Source organism: Neopsephotus bourkii, unplaced genomic scaffold (assembly GCF_033783945.1).
Source record: "Neopsephotus bourkii isolate Nb327-2 ecotype Australia unplaced genomic scaffold, CSIRO-AGI_Nbou_v1 NB_1767, whole genome shotgun sequence".
Classification (NCBI taxonomy): domain Eukaryota; kingdom Metazoa; phylum Chordata; class Aves; order Psittaciformes; family Psittacidae; genus Neopsephotus; species Neopsephotus bourkii.
In genome coordinates this window covers 7,014,287-7,040,601 of record NW_026902241.1, presented here as the reverse complement: position 1 = coordinate 7,040,601, position 26,315 = coordinate 7,014,287, and the positions used below count along the sequence as shown (strand labels likewise).

The window sequence follows — 26,315 nt, the reverse complement described above, 5'->3', positions numbered from 1 at the left end:
AATTGTTTTTATATTAATGTGAAGCAGAATACAATCATTCTTCTCTCTGAGGGTATATTTTGAAAATCTGCCCATTTTCTTTCAGAGGGATTAGTGCCATGCAGTTTATTTTGAAGGAAATCACATTCCTTTAACAAAGAAAAAATCATTCTTTTCTCTTTAGCATCATCAGCAATATCCACCAGAACTTCATTTTAACAACTGCCTATGTCAGTTAACCACTTCTTACTTACATGGTTTTAATTCATACTGGTTTGTTTCTAAATGTAGCTCTTGCAGCAAATGAATGTGTTTTCATTTAGCAGCTTAAGTTTTTCACATAACAACTTAAGGCCACATTTTAGTTATAGTTGATAAGAATATGATAATTAAAAAGTAACACTTTAGAAATGTAATTAGATTTTATCTTTCAAGAAAAAAAAAGAATATTTAAATGTATTGTTCCCCTAAACCATCTAGCTATCATAATATTTCACCCCTCCTCTAGAAGTATTAACAGGCATTCAAAACAGCTTTACTAGCCATATATTCTGAAATGTTTTTGGTTTCACGACACATGAATTCACACTTGGTACAGTAAGTGTTGATAATAAAACCTGTCTGAGTGCCCATAAATATGCATTGTGGTGAAATATTAGCTATGAAGCTCTTCATCCCTCCACCTACAATTATTTAATACAGAAAGATGTAAACATCTGTAATTTAGATAAGGCAGAATAGCATCTTAAATGAAAAAGGTCAGATGCATGTAATACACATTTTTCACTTCAAATTGCGCAAAGTTTATTTGTAGATCTTTGAAGCTGATGGGAAACTTGAGTGTTTATTCAGCTGGAACTTTGAGTATTTCATATATAATGCGTATGTTCCCTGAAATAATTTAAATTGACTCCTACAAACAAATAGTGGGATGTTGTATGCACATCTCAAATATTTCATACAACAGATTAAAAATGGGACATGGGCATCAATTCCTTAATGCATCATAATGCCTGCTCAATAGTAAAAGACATCAATAGACTTTTGTTATTATTTTATATAACAGAACCAAAATCCCCCCATTCCTTAACTAGAATCATAGAATAGTTAGAGTTGGAAAGTACCTTAAAATTATCTAGTTCCAACCCCCCTGCCATGGGCAGGGACGCCTCACACTAGATCATGTCACCCAAGGGTCTGTCCAGCCTGGCCTTGAACACTGCCAGGGATGAAGCATTTACCACTTCTTTGGGCAACCCATTCCAGTGCCTCACCACCCTCACAGTAAAGAACACCCTTATATCTAACCTGAACTTCCCTTGTTTCAGTTTGGACCCATTATCCCTTGTCCTACAACTACAGTCCCTGATGAAGAGTCTCTCTCTAGTATCCCTGCAGGTCCCCTTCAGATACTGGAAGGCTGCTATGAGGTCTCCACGCAGCCTTCTCTTCTCCAGGCTGAACAGCCCCAACTTTCTCAGCCTGTCTTTGTATATGAGGTGCTTCAGCCCCCTTATCATCCTTGTGGCCCTCCTCTGGACTTGCTTCAACAGCTCCATGTCTTCTTATGTTTTAGGACACCAGAACTGCACACAGTATTCCAAGTGGGGTCTCACGAGAGAAAAGGGGCAGGATCACCTCCTTCGACCTTAATCTTAAAACACACACTATTCAGTTTTGTTGCAGGAAAAGTAATAGGACTAATAGAGTGAGGGAAAAAGTGAGATTTTAGATGTCTAGATCATGACTAATATTAGTAATGTGGGATATAGCCTGCTATTTGATATTATGAACTTTCAGTGATGGAGATTGTTCCTTGTCGGTGTTTCATTTATAATACTGCCATTAGACCTGATTCACCATGGTCTGTGTGAACAAGGAAATGGCAAGATCATGGTCTTTAGAGTTGTCCCTAAATAATAAAAATATGAATCTGCTTTTGTTCAGGAAGATGAAGTAAATGACTAAGGAAGAAGTGTTTCCTAGTCCTACTATCTAAGGTCAAATTCACTTAATGAGTATATGCATGTCTTCTATTGTAATTAACGGAGATGCAAATAGGTCTACATACCAAATCTAAGATAACCAATCTACCATTTTAATTTACATTAGTATAATGTATGTATGATATTAGTATAATATATGACCTTCATGGAGTTTACAAATTTGAACTTAAATACAAAATGTAGCTATTTGAATGTAAAATCACCATTTGTACTCCAGCTATACATTGTATATATTTATACATCTATTTGCATAATTTTAACAGCATTTATTAGTTATACATTATTTATTAAAATGCACTAATAATTTTTGTCTTATTTTTTTCAGAGATGTTTTTCTTACAAGTAACAAGATAAAAACCCACCATTCAGAGGTATTCTACTGTACACAAAATACTATAAATGGAAACATGTATTTTAAATGTTCCTGAAGAACTGGATGGTTGGGTTTTTTTAGTTTGATACCCCTCATTCCTTCATATTGAACAATTAAACTGGTTAAATATACTGGGTCTCCTGGGAGATCTTTTACAGCACCCTTCCAATACCCATAAGTATTACCCTTGTAATACTACATTACAAGGGCATGTAGTGACAGGACAAGAGAAAATGGCTTTAAATTAGGAGATGGTAGATTAGATTAAATATGAGGAAGAAATTCTTCACTATGAGGGTGGTGAGGCACTGGCACAGGTTGCCCAGAGAAGTTGTGGTCGCCCCATCCCTAGAACTGTTCAAGGCCAGGTTGAACATGGCTTGGAGCAACCTGGTCTAGTGTGAAGTGTCCCTGCCCATGGCAGGAGGGTTGGAGCTAGATGATCTTTAAGGTCCCTTCCAACCTAAATCATTCTATGATCCTGTGATTGTCTCTCTGAGTAAGGAAATGAAAAGTACACTGTCAGCATGTTTGTTATATGTAATTTGAATTTAGCATGTATGCTAGAAATGAAATCTCATTTCTTTCTCTAAATTTGTAGGTCACAACTTGTATTAAGTAGAGCCTAACTGGCACATACTATTTGGATTTTGTACCATTAAATCACAGTAACTTCTACTTCTGATGCCATCATTATAGCATATTCTCCAAGAATTTGATTTTTTTGTCTGACAAATTTTATATTTTAACTCTTTCATAACATCAGTATTTCTGAATCTCATGATTCAAATACGGATTTGAACAAATAAAATTTACATCTTTTGTTTGCGCCAAACAACTGACCAAATACAATACCTTAGCAATCTAATTTGAAGCATGTTTTTAAATGACAAGCTAGTAACTAACATGTAAGAAAAGTGGGCATAGCCATGGCATAGTACATGGCATCAGTCAATTAGAAAATTTTTTGCCTTTACTATTTAGAAGCTGATCAATTGGGCTATAGATCTTGATATGCATGTTAACTTTTACAATCCTTAGTAATATTAATACCAGGCTTTTACCCGTATATGATACTTTCTGGATTATTGGCAATAGCATAAAAATAAACAAGGTGCAGAAAAAAAACCAATCACTGCAAACAGAAGCCAAATAAGGCACAGGATCTTCTCTAAAATCAGTTAGTCCAGGAGAAAAAAAAGACTTTTCCTCCTTCCACACAAGATCTGGAAGTTAATAAAACATACACGATTTAGTCAGCAGCAAGGTTACTCAACTAACCCTGACATTTTCCAAAAAAATATAAGATAAAGATCATCTAAGCTTATTCTGCAACCACAGTCTCCTGCATGACAAAATCAGTGGCCTTTATGAAAAGTTAAATCAGCTTCTGTATGAAGAGAGAGCATGTTTCAACAGTATTATCAGGTAAATTTTAGACTTAAACTGCATGAAGACAAAGATAAAAGAAGAAATATAAGTAGCATGGTGAGTTGACAGACTAAGTGGCTTTTCAACCTGAAAGATGAGATTTGGAAGTCAAAGTCGATGTATAAATGAAATGCATTTTCTGGTGTCATTCATGTCCATTTGTTCACTGAATAAAATCACCGTATAATTTTCTCTGATTAACTGTGATTGGCAGCTGTATTCAAATAGTCTGGAACTGTACTAAAAGCTGTGTAAAATGAGAAAGCTACAATATCCATGTAGAGAGGTAAGGGTGCATTATAATTGTATATTTATCTCCTTTCCATGGTAAACAGCATTTTATTTTTCCAAGAAATGAAATCGCACACAAAACAAGAAATGTAAGTAGCAAGGACAAACAGTTCCTCCTTCCCCCAGATAACAGTAAAATGAAAGGGTAGAAAGAGTAACGCAAGGAAATGCTGTGTGACAGGTTTTTTGGAAGCCTTCAGGAAGATTATGTATATTTAAGAGGATAAAAAAAATCAGATTTCATTTAAACACAACTGATTTATATTTTAGGTAATTAAGAAAATTATTATGATGTCAGTAGATAAATCTCTCCTTTTGCTGCTTGCAGTGGCTTCCTGCCACTATTAACTTCACAGTTTACTTCTAGCAGGAAACCAGTAAGCCCATTTATGCAAATAAACTTAAGGATGTGGGCAGATAGGAGCTACCTTTTTGATGGCTGATGTTGCAAATTTCAAATGCATTAGTTTCTGAAAACACTGATTCTGTTTCCAGGATGAATCTTATCCACAGGAAGAACTGTACAAGGCACATATCCATTTGTAGTTTAGGCAAAAATTTCACTGCCTGAGCTTTCTTCCCCAAAAAAGGCTGAAGAAATGTAGAGCTTAGTAGGTAACATTAATGATCATTTAATTACCAGAGACAACACAAATGTCATGTTTTTCCAGTGAGGTACACTTGCAAATAGTTTATCTTTCCAGTCCTGGTGTCTTCCTGTCTGCCACTTCCCCCAGAAATAATGGAGAGAATTACATAGACTTTGCCAGTGCAGAACTATCAACCTAGCATCAGAAAGGCCCCTCTGTTGAATTTCCTGCCCATTCCTAATTTGCTAATCTAGCTGAAGTTTTACTTGAACTGCTTTCAACTTTTCAAAATCACAGGCCCATTTCTCATTCTAAAAAGACCCACTCGCTCTCAGTATTGGGTAAATATCGAAAGCAAACAAAAATTTCGAACTTCTTAATGTTTACAGGCTACTAGCGCAAGTGCTGGTCATTTCTGTCCACAAGCATTTGCAGTCTTTAGTCAACAAAATGAAGCTAAGCAGTAAGCTTGATGGCAAATATCTTCATCAGACAACAGTTAAATCAATTAAAGCTGAAAGAGTACATCAAAAAGATGCATCGTTGTTATTTTCCCTCATGAAGACAATTGGAATGATGAGAGACTGATTTTGTGCTAAGTAAGAGATAACATACTCATGCCCACTTAAATATAGGAATTCAAACTAAGGTCTAGGAGTCAAAACAGAAAGCAATCAAAACACTTGTTTTTTAGGCTGCACGCCCTTACTTTTGGAAATCAGTTAACATGTTTAAGTCTATCCTAGTTTAGGAAATATACTTGATTATGTGCTTAACAATAAGACAATGCTTATGTTCATTATGCAGTGTTTACTTCAAAGGTTTATAAGCAGGTGGCTAAATTCATTACAAGAAAAAACAGTTTCCCAAGTCGCTGCTGGAGCATCCACTATCCAAACCTCAGAAACATGCCGCTAGATTGAAAATTAAATGTACAGGATTTTAATACTCTTTTTCATTCAGGATCATACTTGCTAATTTTTGCACACTTATTTTCTGTTATGTACAAGTAAATATGTTCATTCACGGTGGTCTGAAATGGTAAATGGTATGAAATGCACTGAAATGGTGTGAATAATAGCAAAGCAAACAAAGATGCTGTTGCTTATTCAGGTTCATTTTGCAAACGGGCCAGCCATGCATTCAGCAGGCAGGGACAATGCTGGGCTGGGTTATCACACATGGGTAATGTGCCACATTCTTCTCATGCCACAGTGTTACATTCTTTACTGCTCTGGGTTGTAATCTGACTAGGTCACAGCAAATCATGGCTTGATAGATTGTGAAACGCTGAATTACATGATCCTTTCTATGAAGGCATCTTCTGGGAGATTTTAGGCCAGTTGATTATTCAAGAATTTTTGGGATGAACTATGACCCTGGCCTCCTGATTAGCAGAAACATATGCGCTAAAGGCTACTACTTAACCCATGTTTTAACTCTTTTCATGTGAGGTCTCTGAAACATCCATATATTACCTGGAAGATCCATGTTAATTTAATACAAACCTTGAAAAATATTGTAACCCTAAATTCTGGATTTAAACATGGAAAATGCAAATCTGAGCAGCCTTTACTTTTCTTGGCTATAAACAGAACTGGAAGAAATATAAAGTCAGATCCTGCCTACTGCTCAGGATTACATATGGAAATCAGATTTTTGCATTAGCAGAGTTTCACTTGAAATTGTTTCTTGAATTAAGAAGCAATATTAAAGATATAAAAACCAGCACTAAATAAGAAAACAGGCATTTTGGTGCTTCTGTCTGGCTAGAAAGTATTTTACTTCTCTTAAAAAGATTTATATTTTTAGTAGGAAGGAGAGACCCAAGTCTGACTCCCCAACCCTTTACAAAATAAGTGATTCTACTGAGTTAGATGGAACATCATTATGAATAAATATTTATGCAATTAGATGTATTAATTTTGTACCAGGCAATGCTCTAACCTAATGCAGACAAGATGAAATCACAGAATTTAATTTAAACAAAAGAGAAGATTAATTTGAAAAGCAGCAGATTTTTAATAATGAAGTTTACACACAGTGATGTGTGAATTAATTTTCATAGACATTTACACTTTAATATTATTCTGACAAGTGAAAATAAGTTATGATTTAAAATCAGCAACAAACTTCTGACACAAAGCTTGCATTAAACCAAAAAGGAACAGTGTACAGAAATGGGTAGGAAGAATGTATCTCTCAGTCCTTTCAAGTCCTCACTTTCAGCTTCACAACTTAGATATTTTCACTCGTACTTTTGTAAAAGCTCAAAAACGTCTAGCCACTTTTGGAATTCCAGGCATAGATATTCTATTTAGAGATAGATTGTATATCTACATTTTAAATATTCATACCATCTTCAGCATATCACTATCTGAAATGATTCATTACTTTCCGGATACTGAGCCAAGGAAACAGGTTGTTTTGTATTTATAGAAGATACGCTGTAAAAAAAGGAAATGTAAGGAAAACCGAAGATACTAAATAAACATAACACTTAAAATTCTCATGTACAAGTTACAGATTGAAGTCCTCTGTAAGAATTACTGCAAGGGGATGCTTGTTCTATAATTAACGTTCAGAAAGTCTATGTTGTCCTATTATCTTCATATTTTATGGCTTCTTTAAAAATCTTAGACATCTAAAAATTAAAAACCATATTGAAGTAAGATTTTTTTACAAAATTAAGCCATGTGGAGACTATGGACTATGTAGCATTTTTTGATGGTTACCTGATACAGTGGAATGATGCTCATTTAGCATCAAATGGAATGACGCCAGTTTATGTGAGGAGATTTGTCTCTCAGTAACAAAGAATCAAATACTCAGATGTTATGGAAAATATTCATAGAACCATAGAATGGTTTGGTATTTTGACTGAAATGTTAGTTATGGCTGAAAAAGTTAACATCAAAACAGAATTAGATTAGGATTCTTAAATAAATTATACCTTTTTTTAGGTTTGAAATATAATCTGAATGGAAATTTTAAAAACGTTGATTGTTCAGATCATAATTTTTAATGTAAATATAAGAACGGAAGTTTTCAGGTACTGAATCTAACCCTTGTTTGCCTTTTTTTTTTTTTTTTTCAATTAAAATGCCAAACTAGAAAGAGCTAGAAAAGTTTCAATGACTATGAAATAGCTTTTTTCAGAAGATATTCTTTAGGCGAAAGTTATTTTCGTTCAAGCCTAATGCTGAGCACATTTCTAAGCTGTGATTTGCAAACGTCTGTATATGTATACACAAAAAAGTGATAATAAAGCAATGCAGGTATTAAACTAATTATTAAAATTTTAATGTAGAGGATAGAATGAACTAGAGTAGATGTGCTATAAAGCATGTAAAACAGATAAATCCCAGCTGACCGGAAGTTTTCCTTCTTTTGAGAAAGCAAAAAAGATATTATCTCTTCCTCATGAGTAGGCTGCTACAAGAAAAAAAAAAGGAAAAGCTAAATCTGAGTTGACGTAGTATATGCAACAGATTCCTGAACCATGGCAGAACGCACTACTGCCATTTTTGTTTCTTTAGAAATCATAATGGAAGAAGAAAAAGTCTTTATCCTTACCTTCAGAGATACATTTAACATTTTGTTTTCTGTTTTGTCTTTTTCGCATTTCTGTACTGTCAGAAGTAGTAGTGGATTTCCTTCACCTGTCTGCCAAACTCCCCTAAAAATATTTGTTTGTGATACACCAGCATATAAACTCATCCTGAAACTTTGTGGAAAATGTATTTTTGAACGTTTCATCCTAGTTCTAGATTTAGAGTTAAGTGTTAGTTTATTTATTTTTAGCATGTGTTGAAGTTATTTATTCCATCATAGTTAAACAATACTTTTGCATAGTAGGAATTCCTTAATTAAACAAAAAACCCCCAACAAATAAACCAACCAAAATCAGAACTGGTAATCAATCTAACCAGTACTGAAGCTAGAACTCTGAGATATTTACAGGTTACAGATAATAGAGCATGATATTTATTTTGAGCTAGATATATCTGCATACTCACTTTTCGAGAAAGAATGTTTAAATGTTTCTTACCCACATCTGAATTCTATCATGAAATCTCTTACATTATCAAAATGTGATGGGAGAGACAATGCATCCATTCTAAATTTATTTTTTGATTTGGGGAAAGAATATTTACACAACTGCTTCATTTTTGACAAAACTGTGACATGCTGAATCATTACAGAAATATAATCAATATCTTATCAGGAGACACAGTATCACAGGACAAAGGCCTACTGTATAGTAACGTATGCAAAATGTCAGTAAGGTCAAAAACGCCACAGGAGTTATAATAGTGCACAGGAGTAGTTATACTAGTGACACACATTACCTCATGTGAGACGAATAGTAAAATTTTAGGTAATTAGAATATAAAAAGAAAAAAAACCCCATAGAGTTCCTCCTAGAATTTAGGACATTTTACGTCAAATCCAGCCTTAGTAATTTCAGACTTTTTTTTGACTACTGACTAAACATTCCACATTGTCCTCCAGGGTAATGCATGTGTAGTGGCGGCGGGGAAGCAAATCAATGCCAGCAAATACAAGTTTCTTCAACCCGTACAAGTTTTTTCCACACTATTCTTAGGTTTCTGAATCATTACATGAAATCTAGAATCTGCTTAAAATTGCCAAAGCTGAATTTTGCATTGAAGTATATTCATTCTTAGCATTTGCACTCATTAGAATTTGATTTGCACATTGCTGAAGTCACTGGAAGGCAATCACAAAGGCTAACATTAGCCTAAGGTTAGTCTCTTAGTCTTCTCAACATTTATAGTACCAAAAGAGATTAGATTCTTCCTGAGGTGAATCAAAATTCCTAAAATTAGGTTCTTGTAAGGAACTGACTTCTAGAGAGGCTTTCTTTTCACAAATGAGTAAAGAGAACCTCTATGGAAAAAACCCTCCTTAGCCTAATTGCTAAGGTTTTGACACTCTTTGGTTCTACTTCTTCCTCTTTTTCCTGTTAAAATCATTTATTCTGGATGCATTTCAATTTCATGTTAGGCAGGATTTTAATTTTTTTGTATATGCACAGTGCTAAAAAATCCAATATTTTATTGTACTTAATTATTTTCTGTTTTGGAGCCCTAGATTTAGCTGAACATGTGCTGTTTTTCTTCCATAGGTCCTGAACACATTTCTTCCTGTCACGTTCTCTACACGTTTTTTCAGATGTTTGTAGGCAGAAATACCAACCATTCCTTTTTTGTTGCTAGATTAATTTTCTGCTAAAAGAATTACTTGAATCAGCTCTCTGAGGGATGAGCTGAATGAAGCAACAGGACCCTTCAACCAAGAAAAAAGGTAAGAACGTGACTGCCTTTTTTAGCAGTAGCAAAATACTATAGCCACTCTGTGACTATGGTCAGACGATCAGTTCCAGCTGCTGGAATAGACCCTGTGACTTTGGTTAAGAAGTTATCATGTAAAGTTACCACCCTTAGAGACTCATCACTGCTCCATTGATCCTCTCAGATTCTTTGTATTTCATTGATGACCCCATATACAAGTTTCATAAGATAAACAAAAAAGTAATAAGGAAAACCTTTTTTTAAGAGAAACTATTGATATGAGTTATTTTTATCTTTGTATACTTAAGGCACATTATCGTTATGTGCTGAAAGATGGTAATGATTCAACAAGCACATCACTAATTTTGTGAGTGACAGCACCTACAGTCATCAGCATAACAAGTTTCTTGGTTTGGTTTAAGCAAAATACTGTTTTATAGTATGTATTGAATCACTGGTAGCCTCAGGTTCTACCTGTTCCTTCCCTCCCTCTCAATCATCTAGATACCGTCACCAGGACTGACCTCAGCCTATGAGAATTAACAAATACAGGCCCTGAGGTAGTGCAATTCTAGTTGTGTTCATAGCAGTCCATAGTATTAGCGGACCTTAAAAAAATCTATTACTAAAAAATAAGAACTATGTCTGCATGATGGATACAACAGTCATAGTTGCTGCTGTGTCACATTGCCCTGAGGGCATTTACTGGGCCACATGTATAGGAGTGTCTATAGTCTTTCTTTACCTTCCCCAAAATCTGTCTTAATAAATATCAATAGATTTTGGAATTAAATTAATGTGCTTAAGCAAGGCATTACATTCCTGAATATATATGCCTTCCTAGTTTCAAGATACTGTAAGAGCGATAGTATATTGCTTGTAAATTGGAAGGATGGGGTATAAAAGAGCAGCAAAAATCTCTACTTCTAATTGCTGTGAGTAAAAATTACATTAAAACAATAATTTATGGAAGAATAAAGAGGTTTGTCTCTTAATCATTGTTGCCAAATTCATTATATTCTGGGAACATTACAGCCTCTTGTGTTCCTTATGGGGTCCATCTCCCCCACCTCCCTCCAGCCTTTCCCCACAAGTTTCTATTCAGGAAAACTGTTGTTTGCTTAAGACAGGTTTAATACCTGAATTTCATCTCTAGTAAAAAAAGATAGATGTCTTTTATTCTTATGTCTACCTGCATTAAAAAAAAAAAAAATAATTCCAAAAGCAATTCATATTGTAAATACCTTAATTGACACTGGAAACATCTTAATACAAATATGATTATTTAACCCCTCTTATATGTATAGACAGAAGAAATAAAATGTCATTAAAATAAAAAATAAAATGGAGGGAAGTAAGTCACTGGGTACAGGAGTATTTATTAAATGTAAAGACACCAAGCAGTGTAACTAACGAACTGTTAAAATCTTTCTTATGAAGACAAGAGTATGCTCCCCTGGCCCCTTTTCAATAATTGAGTATTAGTCAGTTTAAAAGTCAATGCATTTAAGACAGGTTTGGTCATGTCAATAACTGGGAATTCTCCTGCCTCATTGTAGTGCTAATTCACTGCAATTGTGCTGTGTGTCATTAGCTTCCCTTTTATTACACAAGAAAGAGAAATTTATCATGAGCACACATTAGACGGTGTGACTTCATCTTCCTGCAATAGGCAAAGTAACGATTAAAGAATACATCTGCAACCTTATGGCCAGTTGTAAAGATGTTTGAAAAATAATGGCCTTGCGTGACACATTGTTATGATGGTGGGGGGTGGTGGTTCACTCATTTATTCCCTGTGGTAGAAATTGCCATATTGGAAGCAAAGAAAGTGTCATATGATTGGCATCTGTAAGTCTAACTGACTTTATTTCCCTTTTAAGAAAAAAAAACAACAAAGGTTTGATCTGGCCAAAGTGAATCCTATTAATGCAGCTTGGATTCTGTGTCCTTTAAGTAAATTCAGAGGAAGTGAATTTGCCTCAAAGGAGAATGTGACTATAAGACCAGAAGGAAGTTATTTTAACATTCTTTCACTTTCCCTTTTAATTGCTTTAGCCAAAAAAAAAAAAAAAAAAGAGAGAGAAAGAGAAAAGAAAAAAAAAGTAATGAATAAAATTGTCTGTAGCCTTTGGTGCTGACACCACTCAAACTTGTAGAGAGCAAAGTATAGTTATTGATAATATGTATATGTTGTCACACAGAAAATAATGATAATAAAAGTATCAGTGTAAAAGTTCTCCTTTGAAATTTCCATATAAAAAATCTACAGTCTGTCATGAACTTCACATTGGAATTATAAACATGAGAGGAAAATTGCTAGAGCCAGCGTTTATTCAAAACATCTGAAATAATATGTCTGTACAGTATATTCACTAACTAAATAGCAATTTCAGCACACAAGTTAGTATTAGCCTAGGAACTCATATTTCTCTACAGTAAAGAGAAGAATTAATCTTCTTCACAAATATAGCTAATTCTTAAGTTAAATGTGTGAATGATGAACCTAAATTAAACCCAACTACATTTGTCAGAAGAGTAGAGTGATACAAACCATAAACAGTACAGGTTTGAACAGGAAAAAATAAACCAGGCATATTATTTTATAAAAGTATGTGTCCACCTACAGATGAAGATGAATGGAACTGATTAGGGATGCTTAATCAAAAAACCCCACAAACAACCCCTCACAGTAATTTTTGCAGTCTTCTTTCATAGAAGTCATGCATATCCTTAGCCAAAGATCATATACCATATCTTATTTAAAAGTATTACAAATATGAATTAATATTAGAGACTACATTTGTTTCGGAATGGATTTAGATTTTGTTAGAAATTGAGGTTTTTGTAAGTTAATGGAGCAGGAAAAGTAGTAGGTCCTCCTTCTCATAAACTGTCATATAGTTTGGAAAATAAAGAATGTGCATTGTTTCTAAACACGTAAGAAAATAGTTTTATTACATTGACTGAATATTAAAAGCAACCACAAGAAAGGAAATAATTAGATGAAAAAAAGTTTTGGAAGATACACTCAGTAAAGAAGAGAATGGATACACTGTAGAAAATGAAATTTCAAAAGGGAGAAAGCAAAATCAATCTCACTGACCGCTGGCTTATTAACATGGTGTAGTTTTCATCTTATTGACTAACAGAGTTACAACATATCAATCTCATTATAACCCTGCATCTTGACAACAATTCTTTCAGTTTTAGTCTCCTTGACAGAGACTGTTCCTTCTTCAACCCAACTTAAAACATGTCTGCTGTCATTTTCCTAGCCTGGAGCTCTGGTGTAAAGCATCAGACCCTCTTTGGACACCTTTGTACCTTACCTTTTTTCACTGTTTCAGACTCAGAATTCTGGTTCCATAACTATCAGTCCCTCTTCTACTCATCCCCTTACCACTTAACAACTTATTCTAATTTCCATGCTACTCACCTTTATCAGCCTTGGACATATTTTATTGATTATTCTTTATAACCAGCTTTGTATCAAATGGAACTAATCATCAAAGGTCTTTAACAGGAAGAGCAAGTCAAGAGGTGACAGAGGAGTGCTCAAAATACTCTGCAGTATAAGCTGGAAAAAATATCAACACCTATACCAACCCTAGCTGTTCAATTTTTTTACAGCAGCTGCTAAGCTACCTGAAGAAAGTACTGATGTGTGTCAGCTCCCTTTAAAAACCTGTGAAAATCTTGGCCAAAGAAATTTGACTAAATAGATAATTCAGTCTCAGTGCAGTAAGATGTTTTGGCAAGGAGCAGCAGGTAAAATTTTTCAAAATGAATGAGTTAGTGGAAGATATGCATGAAAATCCATCTTCATCCCTTCCAGCTTTGCTCATATGAGCTTACATGAACCAGAAACTCCCAAGAAGCGCCTTTGTGATATCTGTCTGAGGGACAGGAAAGGAAGTTCCTCACTTCCATTAAAGCTGGAGAGGGGGGAGCTCATGAGAACCTACAGCTGCAGTCACAGAGAAAATGGCCATTTTTCTTTCTTAGCAGGTTCTGTGATCCTTCCAAACTGGTATAATTTATGTTGTGCCCTTCTGTCCAGCTAACATCTATATCCTTCTATAACCATATCTATCCCGCTACCAGTAATGAAGAGTCTGGAGGAATGCTGGAAAATGAGAAAATGAGTATGGAGCAGCATGGAAGACTTCCAGAGAACTGGACACTAACTTTCATATGAAAGAAGGATGCTCCTATTTCCACGTGTGGAGTAACTGCTCAAAAACCTGTGTGACTGGCTTTATAACCACATACAAATTCTGGGAGAGTTTTGCAGTGCATAAACAATTGCTCAAATGTGTGAAAGTCATGGGTTGAATCAAAAAACCCTGAAGCTCCACACCTTAGCTGGGACAAAGAGAAAGACTATGGAGGGGGATGTGGAACTGACAGGAAAGAAATCTCTTTCCTAATGTAGATAAAACTTTAACCTCCTTAGTAAATAGACACTAAGAGAAATGTCAAATGCAATAGCTATTTTTATTGTTTGTTAAATCTAGCAGTTTTGAGAAGTGATCTGACTGTAATATTTTAAAATAATTAAGCAAAGCTCAAATGCTGATTTCTCACACAGTTACCATGTCTTCTTTTGAAAAAGTACTTTCATATTAAGTGCTCATTTTTTTTATCAAATGACTGTGTCAAAAATGCAGAGAGTAGAGCAGACGAAATTCTGTGTATGCTAGTTACATAGCTACCAGAAGCTACAGTAGGCTATTTTAAGGTCTTTAACTATCAACTGATTCTACTTATTTAGCTTTAAATCTTAGTACTTATGGTTTAGTGTATGCTGACGATGACTTTACGACCCAGGAAATCAGATGATAACGGCTGTTAAGTATGCAAGGTTTTATTCTATATCTGAGTCAGTGAAAATACCTGTGTAACAACAGTTTTGTTGCTTCTTTGTTTGAAAACTACAAACAAGACACATTAATAATGTTTTCAACCAAGACTCTCAAGAGCTTAAGGAGTAGTTATTTATTATAAATGCTAACAAATATCACAAATAAATAGAAAACTTACTCAGATATTGCAAGGATCTTCTTATTTTGAATGTTCATACAATATATGTTTGCTTATTTTTCAGAACTGCCCTAACAGGAAATAATGTGTCACTAGTTTCATTTTATGGACAAGAAAACAGAGCACAAGAAGCTTTAGTAGGATAAAGTTAAAACCTGTTTAGGATCCCAAAATGACCCTAATTACAGACATTTTGAAATCTCTTATAATAAACATACTGACAGATTTTTGAGGAGGAAAGAGAATTTGCATTAGGACAATTGTTAGGTCAGGTGTGAAAGGCAGCTTATCATGTTTAAACAAACAATGTAGAGATGTTAAACAGTGCACTATGAGGAAATCTTGGATGCTGACACAACAGAATTTTTAAAATAAAATAACGTTTCCTCAACAGACAGTGGTAAAATTTCTCCCAGGAAGGCAACCATAAAATGAAGAAGATTGAAAATACCCAAACCAAGCAATTTCATTGTTGTAATAGTTCCATTTTAAGGGTAGCTTTTCCTCCTGTTAGATTATCTCTTTCCCTTTCCTATGGTAAACCAGTGCAAGCTGTCAATTAGGTTCATAAATAATCTCATCCCAGAACTTCTGCTATTCAGTTAAGCTAATGACTTGACTGCAGGCAGCCCAAACCTCAAGTGGTTGTTCCCTTCTACAATCCTGCCAAATGCTTCAGGAGTTTCTGACTATGTTAAATAAAAATTTAACACACAGCTTAGCAGAGATCAGGTGGAGTTATAAACACTGCAGCAGGTATGCAACAAGGTTTTGTTTGATTTGGTTTTTCAATTCACAGTATCCCAGTTTTACTGCAAAACCTTGAATTCAGACTGGAAGTCTCCAAGAAACTAGCTTTTTCAAGACCAAAGAATATCATTATTACAATAGTGTATTTAATACAAGTGTCTGGGTGGTAGATTTAATGATCAAGCTTAATTCCATAACTGATATACAAAATAGAACAAAGACCTTGTTGCAAAATAGGAAAACATTTTTTTTACTGCTTACAAGTTGATCGTGAATATTACAGGGCAGATATATCTGTTTATGCTGAGAATTAAAGAAATTAATTTCACATTTAAAAGCACATAAAACCAGACTTAACTCCCTTAAATAGCGGGAAAGCAAAGAGTTTTTCAATAGCTATATATATTTTTAATCAGTAAAAAAAAACATAATCCTGCTTAGCTTTCTGGCTTTGGTTATTAGGTGTGAAAATCTTTTTTTTTCCAAAGGCATTATAAATGGCAATGTTTACACATGGTGTCTAAAGTTTATGACACCTGTTCTAGTGCTATCCTGTGAGTGGTATCGACACAAGTTTAAACCAAATTTGTATTGATTTCTGCTATTGAATCTATCACTTCTTACTTGAACATGTCGTACATAACTTCCGTGCTTTGGGTGAAGTGCACTTGTTTTGCTCACTCTCTGTTCACTACTACTATTTTTCCTTTCTTTATCTTAAGAGTCAGCTCCAGTGCTTGAGCTGGATACAGACAATCATTAAACACAGCCCAAACTCAACAATTAATTTGTTTAAACATATTTTTGTATTATAAAAAAAATAAAAATTTAAGATTCCTACTCCAGTATGCATAGCTTTAATGTGAAACAGACAAATAGTTGTTGACTAAACTTGTCAACCATACAAGATTCATTTCAGTTACAATTTGCAATTCATCAAGTTCCCTTTAAATATTAGTTTGCATCTGAATTACCTTCAGTATCAAAAGAGACAATTTCTTGTAAAATTTGAACAAATCTTCCTTTTTGAGGAGTGAATGAAGAATAATTTTTAGCAGCCTGAAAACTCGACATGTAATGAATGACATGTTGGCACCAGAGTATGAGTTTTAAAAGTGCCACATCTTATATGTCTTTTTTTAGACATACATAAATAAACAAGCCAACAGAAGACCATTTCATCAGCACTAATTTTCTGTGTTTATCATTTTTTTTAACTGTAGGAAAATTCAGTATTATCTTACCTTTTAAAAAGTAATTATAAAATGCAGCCTTAAGAAAGGAGAGATAATTAGAACCTGATGAATGAATAAATGCCACAGTGCTGGTACCCAACTAGTTCCTTCACAGCACTTTTCTTAATATGGTGGAAATACTTGAAGTGAGGTGCTCACTGAGTTGCTAAGCACAATTCCAATCTGTAAACATTTCGCATACAGTAATTTGCATTAGTTCCACATAATGTACAGCAGCATTAATTAATTGAGTGGATAGCATCTGTACATCTGTTAGCTATTAGTTTTTAATTTATTAGATCTTTATCATTTACCTGAGCAGTCCATCAAGAACAGGAAAAGGAGACCTTGGCTTATGTCATCTGTAGAATAAAAGAGCCTGGTATATTAAATTCTCTTATGTATGTTCGGCTACTTTATATGAACAATGATCTTACAAATTTTGGTACAGGAGTTTGAAATTGTTCTATTTTTGTGAACTAAAAACTCAGAAATTCTCTAGGTCTGTGAAACTATGGTAAATATCAGTAGAGCCAGTTTAAATTAACATGCACTTAGAATCTTTCTGATGCAACTAACTGAACTGCTTTCCTTCAGGTTGCCTTCAAGTTTTGGCCCACTTCAGAGCTGATGAAAATTGCTATCAGTGCAATACAACACATCTACACAATCTAGTTGATTGATGTGCTTAGTTTTCTCTGATGAGTATAAGTTATAGGTTTAAATTTAACTAATATTGTTCCTTCTGGTTCATCATCCTTAATTATGCATCCATCTCAGAAGTAATGAAATTTAGATGGAATATAAAGACTTTCCCCTGATTTGAAAACATGATGAAAAATGTCATTTCATAAACAGTGCAACAAATTGCACTCAAACGTTGCACTGCATTTTGCATACAATAATTTTTAATCACCTGTCCATCCTCCAGAATTAATGATAACACCTTTGGCAAATAATCTCACTGTCCATCGCAAAAGTGAGAGTGTCCCAGACACTTTAGAATATTTATACCAGTATTATTTTGGGATGAATTTCACTTACCCTCATGGAAAGACTCTGAGTCATGTTAGAATCACCCTTATTTGAAAAGCTTGCCCAAACTGTGCAAAATTCTCTTAGACTGGACATATTTCATGATTTTCACTATGTGTCTTATTGGAACAGGTAATGATTGCAGAAGGGGCTTTCAACAAAGAAAATGTATTTGATTAATGGACTAGAAAATTAACAATTAGTCATTCTTACAAATTTAGCAGAGCTAAATCTATGTTTGCACTGATATATCCTGTAAGAAGCCATACATCTTTGGTACATCTATTGGCTACAGACATAAGAACATGTGCAAGTGGCGCAGTAACGCAATTTCAGAGTATTCCACCAATACTCTGAAACTATGAAGAAATGGCTTATAGACTAGAAATTAACAAGACCCCCCACACCCCCTTTAAAAATAATTCCAATTACCTGAATTCTTGGCCTGACATAATGGTATAAAAAGGGATATTTTTCACATAGGCCGATTATCACAGATATCATAGATACATGAACAAGCATGACTCTATCACAGATACATGAACAAGCATGACTCTTCCCAGGAAAGTGATGCTGATAATGACGTATATACATGGGTAGGCTTTACTCAGCCATGTAGTGCTAGACAGTGGATAGAACACAGCAGCTGCATGCAAATGAACACGGCATTTTAATTCACAATGAGTAATTTCTTTCAGGCATGGAGGAACTTTCTCAGAACGATATGTTCACTTTAAATTGGTGTATAGCTCATGCTCTGCATGTCCCTTTGTGTCACTGGTCCCTTTGGGAAGGACTGTGCAGTGTGTGATGGAAATGTTATGAAAATTAGTGGAGTGTCATTGCAATACCACAAAATTATTAGATATTTGAAAGTGCAGTGAATTATCTCGCAATTCAGCTTTTTATGTTTGCAATGTACATGAACAAAACATAGCCTATGCTACAAAGTTGACAATTATGAATGTTCAGTTAGGTAGACAGTAACACTTGATATTTCACTACAAAGCTTCATGTCTGCAAGCCAGTGTACTTCTCTTGCAACTTTTATCACAGTTGTTATTTGAACACATAGTCTTGTGTTTGAAGATGTCTCAGCAGACAGAAAAGAAAGTGAGAGGAAAGAAGGAAATAAGGAAGAAAAGGGCATGGAAGGCTGACTATTACAAGATAGTGATAGAGAAGATAGGTTGCCTGTCTGAAAAGGAAAAACAGCAGCCAGGACTGGGAAGTAATGAACAGAACTGTAAAAGCTTGTATGCCAGCTTATGCTTCAGTGATTTTCTCCATAGCAATGCAGTCTGAACATATTAAAGGCTGAAAGGCTAGCTGGCAGTAAAGATGAGACACAGTCCACTTCAGAGAGATCTTGGTTGATTTTATACATTGGATACTGTAGATTCGAAAAGCCTTTTCAACCACTGAGTTATTGTTAGAGCCAGAGTCCGTGCTTTTTTTAATCTCTGCAATAGCTTTCAAAGGAAAGTGCAGGTTGATGCTTATGCCCTGTGGCAAAATCCTACTTTTTAATTCATAGTTTAGATGTCTGATTTTTCTTCTTGGACTTTCTGTGATTCATTTTCATACTTTGGTTTTAATGTGGTATTGCAACTGCAATTCCAGTTATCAGGCTTAGCTGTGTCTTTATCATGACCAGAAAACGTCTCTGTTGGGATTTCTTATCTGCAGGGCTTTTAGAATATGGAATTTTCTGAGAGGACAAATAAATTTAGGACTTCTGCACAGGTCCAGCTTTTTAGCTGGGTATCAAAGCATAGTTTAGGAGTAGATCAAAGTCCTAGCAACACTCACTGAAGGCACAAGCAAGTGCGAGTATGCCAAGCCTTGCTGGCAACTTTTAAAAAGGTGTGTGACATTCCATGAGCTTCATCCCAAGTAAATCTTGACCACTCAGAGAAAGGCAATAAACACACCAGATCACAGTAATGAACCTCTTCCTAAGGATGAGAAGTAGTATGGCAGAAAGAACCAAGATTTGACAAATTTACACTTAAAACTAGAATCTTTGGAAAAGCATACGTGGGGACTAAAGTCTCAACACTGTAAGCAACGCTACTTCTTATTTAGTTATGTGTTTACTGGAGCTTCACTTATGGTTCAGAATCTCCACTGTGTAAAGTCACATGTGAAAAATCATTCCTGTGTCAAAGAGCAAAACAGATAGGCTGGTGGACAGAAAATAAAAAGCCAAATGTTCACGATGAATGCACAAGTCAATGAAATGTGAAAATAATTTCTGACAGCAGAAACAATGCTGATTCCTATCACAGTGTAACTTTAGATTGACTTTGTATTAATTTGTGTATAGATCACAGCCAGTCTTTTCAAACTCTCATCATTATGCAATTTACTTTGGCTTTGAATCTTAATTTAATTCTGTATCATGTTTTGCATGATACAGTCGGGTCTTGACTGAAATGCTGAATTGTAAAAATAAGATGATTCTGAATTTTAAGATTATCCTCAAAACCTTTCCCAGAATCTACTGGATCATTTGGGTTTTGTTCCATTTGCTATTATTTTTAATTGTCTTCCATTATTGAGAGTCAGCTGCAGTAACAAAACACTTTGATGCTGAGAGGTGCTAAGCTCCTACTGATGTCAGCAGGAGATACATGGAATCTGCGCTCCTCAGGTTTCACCCTACAGTCTTTATTGGGTTGACAAATATAGCCAAAGCCTGTGGGAGGAGGAAACCTTTGCAAATCTTTGCAGTCTCAAATGTTACAGCAATGACAGTCTTTAGTAATTACAGAGCTAACTTCTCTGAAGGAGATCAAAATTTAAATGGTGGTTTTGTTATAAGCTGTGTAAAGTTCAAATAAATTCCTTGCTAGTACAAAACCAAACTGCTACTACAAAACCAAACTGCTACTACAAGCTTACAATGTTAACAGAAATTGGTTTTATGCCATCAATCAACAGAGAATTTTTACCAAAATCTAACATAAAAGATGTGTAAATACTACCTTCTACAGTCATTGTCTAAAACATTAAGTATATTTTTTTATGGCCTTGTTGATCTGTTGGAGCCAAAACCAAATTTAAATAAACATAAAATCCATTTGCTTTAAAGAAGAAATAAATAGAATCTCAAGTACTATAAAACAAGAGGTATCAGAGTGGATAACAGTTGCTGGCACTGGTTAGTTTCTGTTAATTAAATGGCTGGTGTACAGACCAAAATATAAACTAAGAACATTTTCAACAAAACAGTATCAATTTTATGCCATGATTTCTACAGGGACTTGATTTTCAAGATGCAGCAGACTATAGTATTGAGAATTTGTGGCCTTCCATTTGTTTAATTTATGATGCTTTATATATTTATTTTATTAAAAATAATAGCACCGTTTTGAGGAATAAATGCAGTAAATGTGTCAATAACATACAGTGTTATCTCCTCTTTGGCATGACACTGCAACTTCTTGGTTTTGCTCTTGCATGAAGTTGTAATTTTATCAACATATAGTATTTTTGCATTTTCTTGCTCTTACTAAAAAAAGTTTCAATGACTCATAAAACTACCACCTCAACCCAGACATTGTATTACTTCCTGGAGCCAGCTTTCTGATGGAGATGGCGGTGGCCAAGGGTTAGTAACATGGTATCATGTTCTGGGATGTTGTATAATGATGCTTAAGGTTCTTGAGTTTTGACTAGACACCATAATATGAAGCACTATTAAAAATATGTTCTGCTTTTCTCATGGGCATAGGCTTCAAACATGCTCCCTTCTTGATGATTTTCTGGTTACATAAACAGTCCTCAGAGAAACATTTAAACTTTCCTTTAAAACATACTTGCTGCGATGTTCTCTGCTAAAACAGTTTATTTATAGTAATAGATGCTTTAAAGATCATATTGGCTTTTTAGAGGTGAAAACTTCCCCTTTCAGCATCTAAAGCAATTTTATATAGAAACGTTACAATGGAAATATGGCTAGAGAAGGGGCTGTTTACTTTTCACATCTCCTCAGTGACATAACTGGTCCTCTGCTGTGTTTTTCCAAGTTTATCTCTAGTTTGGGAACTCCTAGGAGACTGTTCCTTCAAGAGATTTTTCTGCAAACTGAAATATCAGGGACTCTTTCTCTAATTTCAGTCTGATAAATCCTTTTTTAAATTTCATCCTTTCACTCATCATTACAGCCCCATGGTATCAATCCACATTTTTCTCTTTCCTTGATAAAACTCAAATATTTTTAAGATAAAGTATTGCCTTGTGGAAAGTATTGATATAGTCTTTCTTCATGTACCAGTTCCTCTAGTTTCTAAGATTATTTATGGCTTCCTTTAGGTGGCCTGCATTCAACAAAGTTTATTTTTTCCTAGTAACCTGAAGTTGAGAAGTATTCCAAAACTTGTGACACCAGATGCACATGAGGGACCATGATTTTCGTAGCTCTTAAGAGGCTTTGTTTACATAAGTTGAATCAGCAATTTTTGTCCTCTGCAGTACACTGAAAACTTATTTATTGTCCATCATCACCCCCATTTCTTTTAATCATTACTGGGTTTTAGACTATTCCTCATTGTCCTTAACTGCAGAAAGAAGCTGGATAGAAATGAAAACATGCAAAACTGCAACAACTTTCCTTCTGTTACCAAGTCTGAAGTGTGCTACTAGAGCTGAAAAATTAGTAACACTCTGGGACAGTGTGAACAGAATACCAGAAGATGCATTACTTCAGTGCATTTTCATAACTGCTCCTATTGGCCAGCATCTGATTAAGCCCAAACCACAGTTATTGCTGCTTTTCCCAAGATGTGTACAGGCAACTAACAGCAGATGTGGCAACTGCTCTTTCTCTGAAATTTCACCTTTTTACTACTACCATGGTACAGTGATAGTTGGCAGCACAGCAAGACAGAATTTTCATTTTGTGCTGCTTGCGGTAACTTGGCCTGATACGCATTGCAAACTTTAACTGAAAATGAGTATCTCACATCCTGAATCTCACATTGCCTACCACCCAGTATTGAATAAGTGATGTTTGTCTTCAATCCTAAATGCCTGCTTGCAAAGGACTATTTTTATGACTAATGATCACAGATGTAGAAAAAAGATTATTGGCTCAGGTCTATTGTACTTGTGTCAGAATTAGTCATCGGGAAAACACGGAGGCAGAAATGGAGATACAGAATCACATATCCAGAACTAGCTCTGCATCTGATCATCTACGTGTTCTACAGGGCTATGTAGAGTACGGTATTTAGCTACGAACAGAAATCATATTGGACAATGTAGTTATGCTTTTTGCCCTAAAGAATGACACGAAGGTATGGTCTTGCTTCCAATAAAACATCGAAATGTCAATTTTAGTGCAAGGCATCTTTAAAAAGAGCAGCACAAAATAATCAATGGTACATACTGAAGGGCTGCAGCTTCATCAACATGAGGCAATGCCAAGAAACTGCATGAGAAGCACAGATCAAAGATAGAAATTGTAGCAGATAAAGGAAACTATAAAAATATTTTCAAAATAGTTCATAGATACTGAACTTAGGAAAACTGTTGTTTCTGAATGGACTTTTTAATTCTGAATAATAAAATAAAACTATTTCAAAACCAGCAATTAGAGATGGTTAATCACAACTCTCATTTCCCAGCACTGTAATAAATTCATTAGCAGAACAGTAACAAAGGCAGGCTAGTTTCTGGTTTGGACAATATAATGGATATAAAGCCTCAGTCATCCAGAAATAAACTATATATTTATATTGAATTAACTGAACAGTCTGAGTTCATTCTGTACATTCCGGTAAAGCATAATGGTACAGCAAAAATGACATCCCCTTTTTTCAAATTAGCTGAGTAATTAGGGTACCATTCCACAGGACATTAAAGATCACTTTCAGTTCTCAATGAACTGTCACTGAACCATCTGTGAATTCACACTGACCACCTTTCAGGAGAGTTACTTTCAAGTAGGAGAGGCCCTGAACCTAGCGTTCAATTTCGTTTGCCTGGATTTGCTACTAACACATCAAGGAAGAGATTGCAGAAAAGACTGAGCAATACACTCTTTAACCTGTAAGTTCAGATCACCTTCCTTTTCCATGTAACATACTGTCTAAGAATAATGGAGAGAACTCAGCACTATTTTCCCTGCCATAATGAGCGGCAACTGTTAGAAAACAGCTTGGTAATCGTATCAATATCTTGTGCCCCGTTTGGCAAGGATACTTTGGAAAGGTCCATAGCTTTCATTACTTTCGTTTTGTTCATGCTATGGTACACTGAAATGGAACATGCTGATCTGATTAAACTGGTGTCTAATTCATTCTCAAATAAAGTTTGTTCCAATTGTTTTTTCATTTATTTATTGAGTCAAAAATTGGGAGGTTTATACTTCTTTAATAATGACTGCTGCAGGTGTGTCAGATCTAACCTAACATCATTTATTTGCTAATTAGTACAAGAATTCTTAATAAAAACAGATACTAATGTCATCAAAATTTTAGCATACCTTTGAAAGCATGTACTGAATTGTTCTCCAGAACAATAGCATTTCCTTTTTTTGAAGTCAGAAATCAGGGATTGTAGTTAAGCAATTATTCACTCTACCAGAAGAACAACAAAAGAAAAGAAAATATTCTCTCTGATGGTCCCAATCCCAAGAGCATGGAGTTGTTTTTTTTAAGTGAACAGAACCTATGTCTTCAATATAAACTTGCATACAAATGTTTGGAAAACACTCTTTAAAAACTCATTTTCATTAGCTATTATGTTTATGACTGCTCATAAAAGAGATTATTACTAGGATTACTTATCTTTTCAAACAATTTCATTCCAAATTACAGAATTTGATTTTTTTCTCTGGGGAAGCCAAGGACTATTTCCTTCAACAGAGGAAGTTCCTAATCTACAGAAAGTACTGCAAATGTACCTCTTGTGAATATAGCTATCCAAGTCAAATGCCTTCAATTTCTTCCTGTATTGAGCTAAAGAACTTAGACACTTTATGATAAAGAGCATTTATAGACATATAACCTATTAGTACAGGAAGAAAGAACATACACATGGGGAACAAATCCTGATATTCCCCATCAGTTCATGAAACCTAAACCAAGAGAACTGTTATAATTCCAGCCATTGCTTTGATCTGACACCCCATGTGGCTCCATGATCTAGCACTGGGAATGTGGTTGGAATGAATAGCGGGTGTCTGGGACAGAGGACAGGCAGTGGTATAGGACTTCCCTGTTTGGAAGCAACCCATATTTATACTAGATATTAACTACCACGTAACCACAAGCTTGCCTCTAACATGTACAAAACTGGCCCATAAAATCCTTCTGGATCTGACCTGGTCACTCCTGTGTACAGCAGAGTCCTTGGCTGTGTTCATTAAAAACCACATGAACCTACAGGATTATGGAGGAAGAAACAGAATAAAAGTGTGACTCTGTGAGCCATTTAGAAAAATCGGATGATAGTAAAACTGCAAGTGACAGTGACAAGGAATTCAAACTGAGGCTAATGTATTTCAAAGATTTTCTGGTGCTCTGACAAAAGATACTGTAATTCCAGGCTATCTTATAATGCTAAAACTTCTGAAAATAGTAGCAGAAGCTATAATGTGAGAGTTCTTTGCTTTACACGAAGGAGTTAAAGGGAAGGATATTTGTGAAAATCTCTCTTTGCTATTGAAATCTATTTTAGATTTATTTTTTTTAAATATCTTTTCCTGACAAGCACAACAGAAAGATGCCTGCAATGCTCCGGCTGATACCCTGGATAAACAAAGCCTAGGTGACTACTTTTCGAAATATGAAAACAAAGCCTCAAGAAAATATGAGAAAGAATATGACTTGTTTGGTTTCGTTTTCTTTTCCTTCCCTTTTCCCAGAAACAAGACATTCTCTATTTACAGTAAAATTTCACCTGAGAAACTCAAATGCAAATGTACAAACTAAGAGAATAGAAAGCAGAAGCCTTCAATAGGGCAGAGATAATTTGATAAAAAGTTGTTTTGTTTTGTTTTGGGTTTTTTTGCTTAAATTGCACAGACATTTAAACCCTGAGCCTGCAAGCACATGAACATTTAAGTTTGCATATCAAATATTGTAACTGTCCTCAGTGAAATACACTTGAATATATGTTACATATGTTAGACACATATGTAACTATGTAACGGGAACATTATAGAGGAATGCATCAGTAATACCTAAAGTGGCAAATAAAATCACTTGATTATGCCCACACAGGGCAGTGGAACCCTACTGACAGACCCC

At 34.9% G+C, this 26,315-nt stretch overlaps 1 protein-coding gene across 4 annotated transcripts in view; it reads right to left on the bottom strand.

Moving 5' to 3' along the window:
- Window positions 1-26,315, bottom strand: part of PACRG (parkin coregulated) — a 238,081-nt gene that overhangs the window by 17,313 nt on the left and 194,453 nt on the right. For 3 of the 4 annotated variants that reach the window (XM_061378751.1, XM_061378755.1, XM_061378754.1), the window contains one exon: window positions 17,334-17,381. The exons of the other annotated variant lie outside the window; for it this stretch is intronic. In XM_061378751.1, the coding sequence (XP_061234735.1) occupies window positions 17,334-17,381 (48 nt within the window). The remainder of the gene's footprint in view (window positions 1-17,333; window positions 17,382-26,315) is intronic. 4 annotated transcript variants of the gene reach the window in all.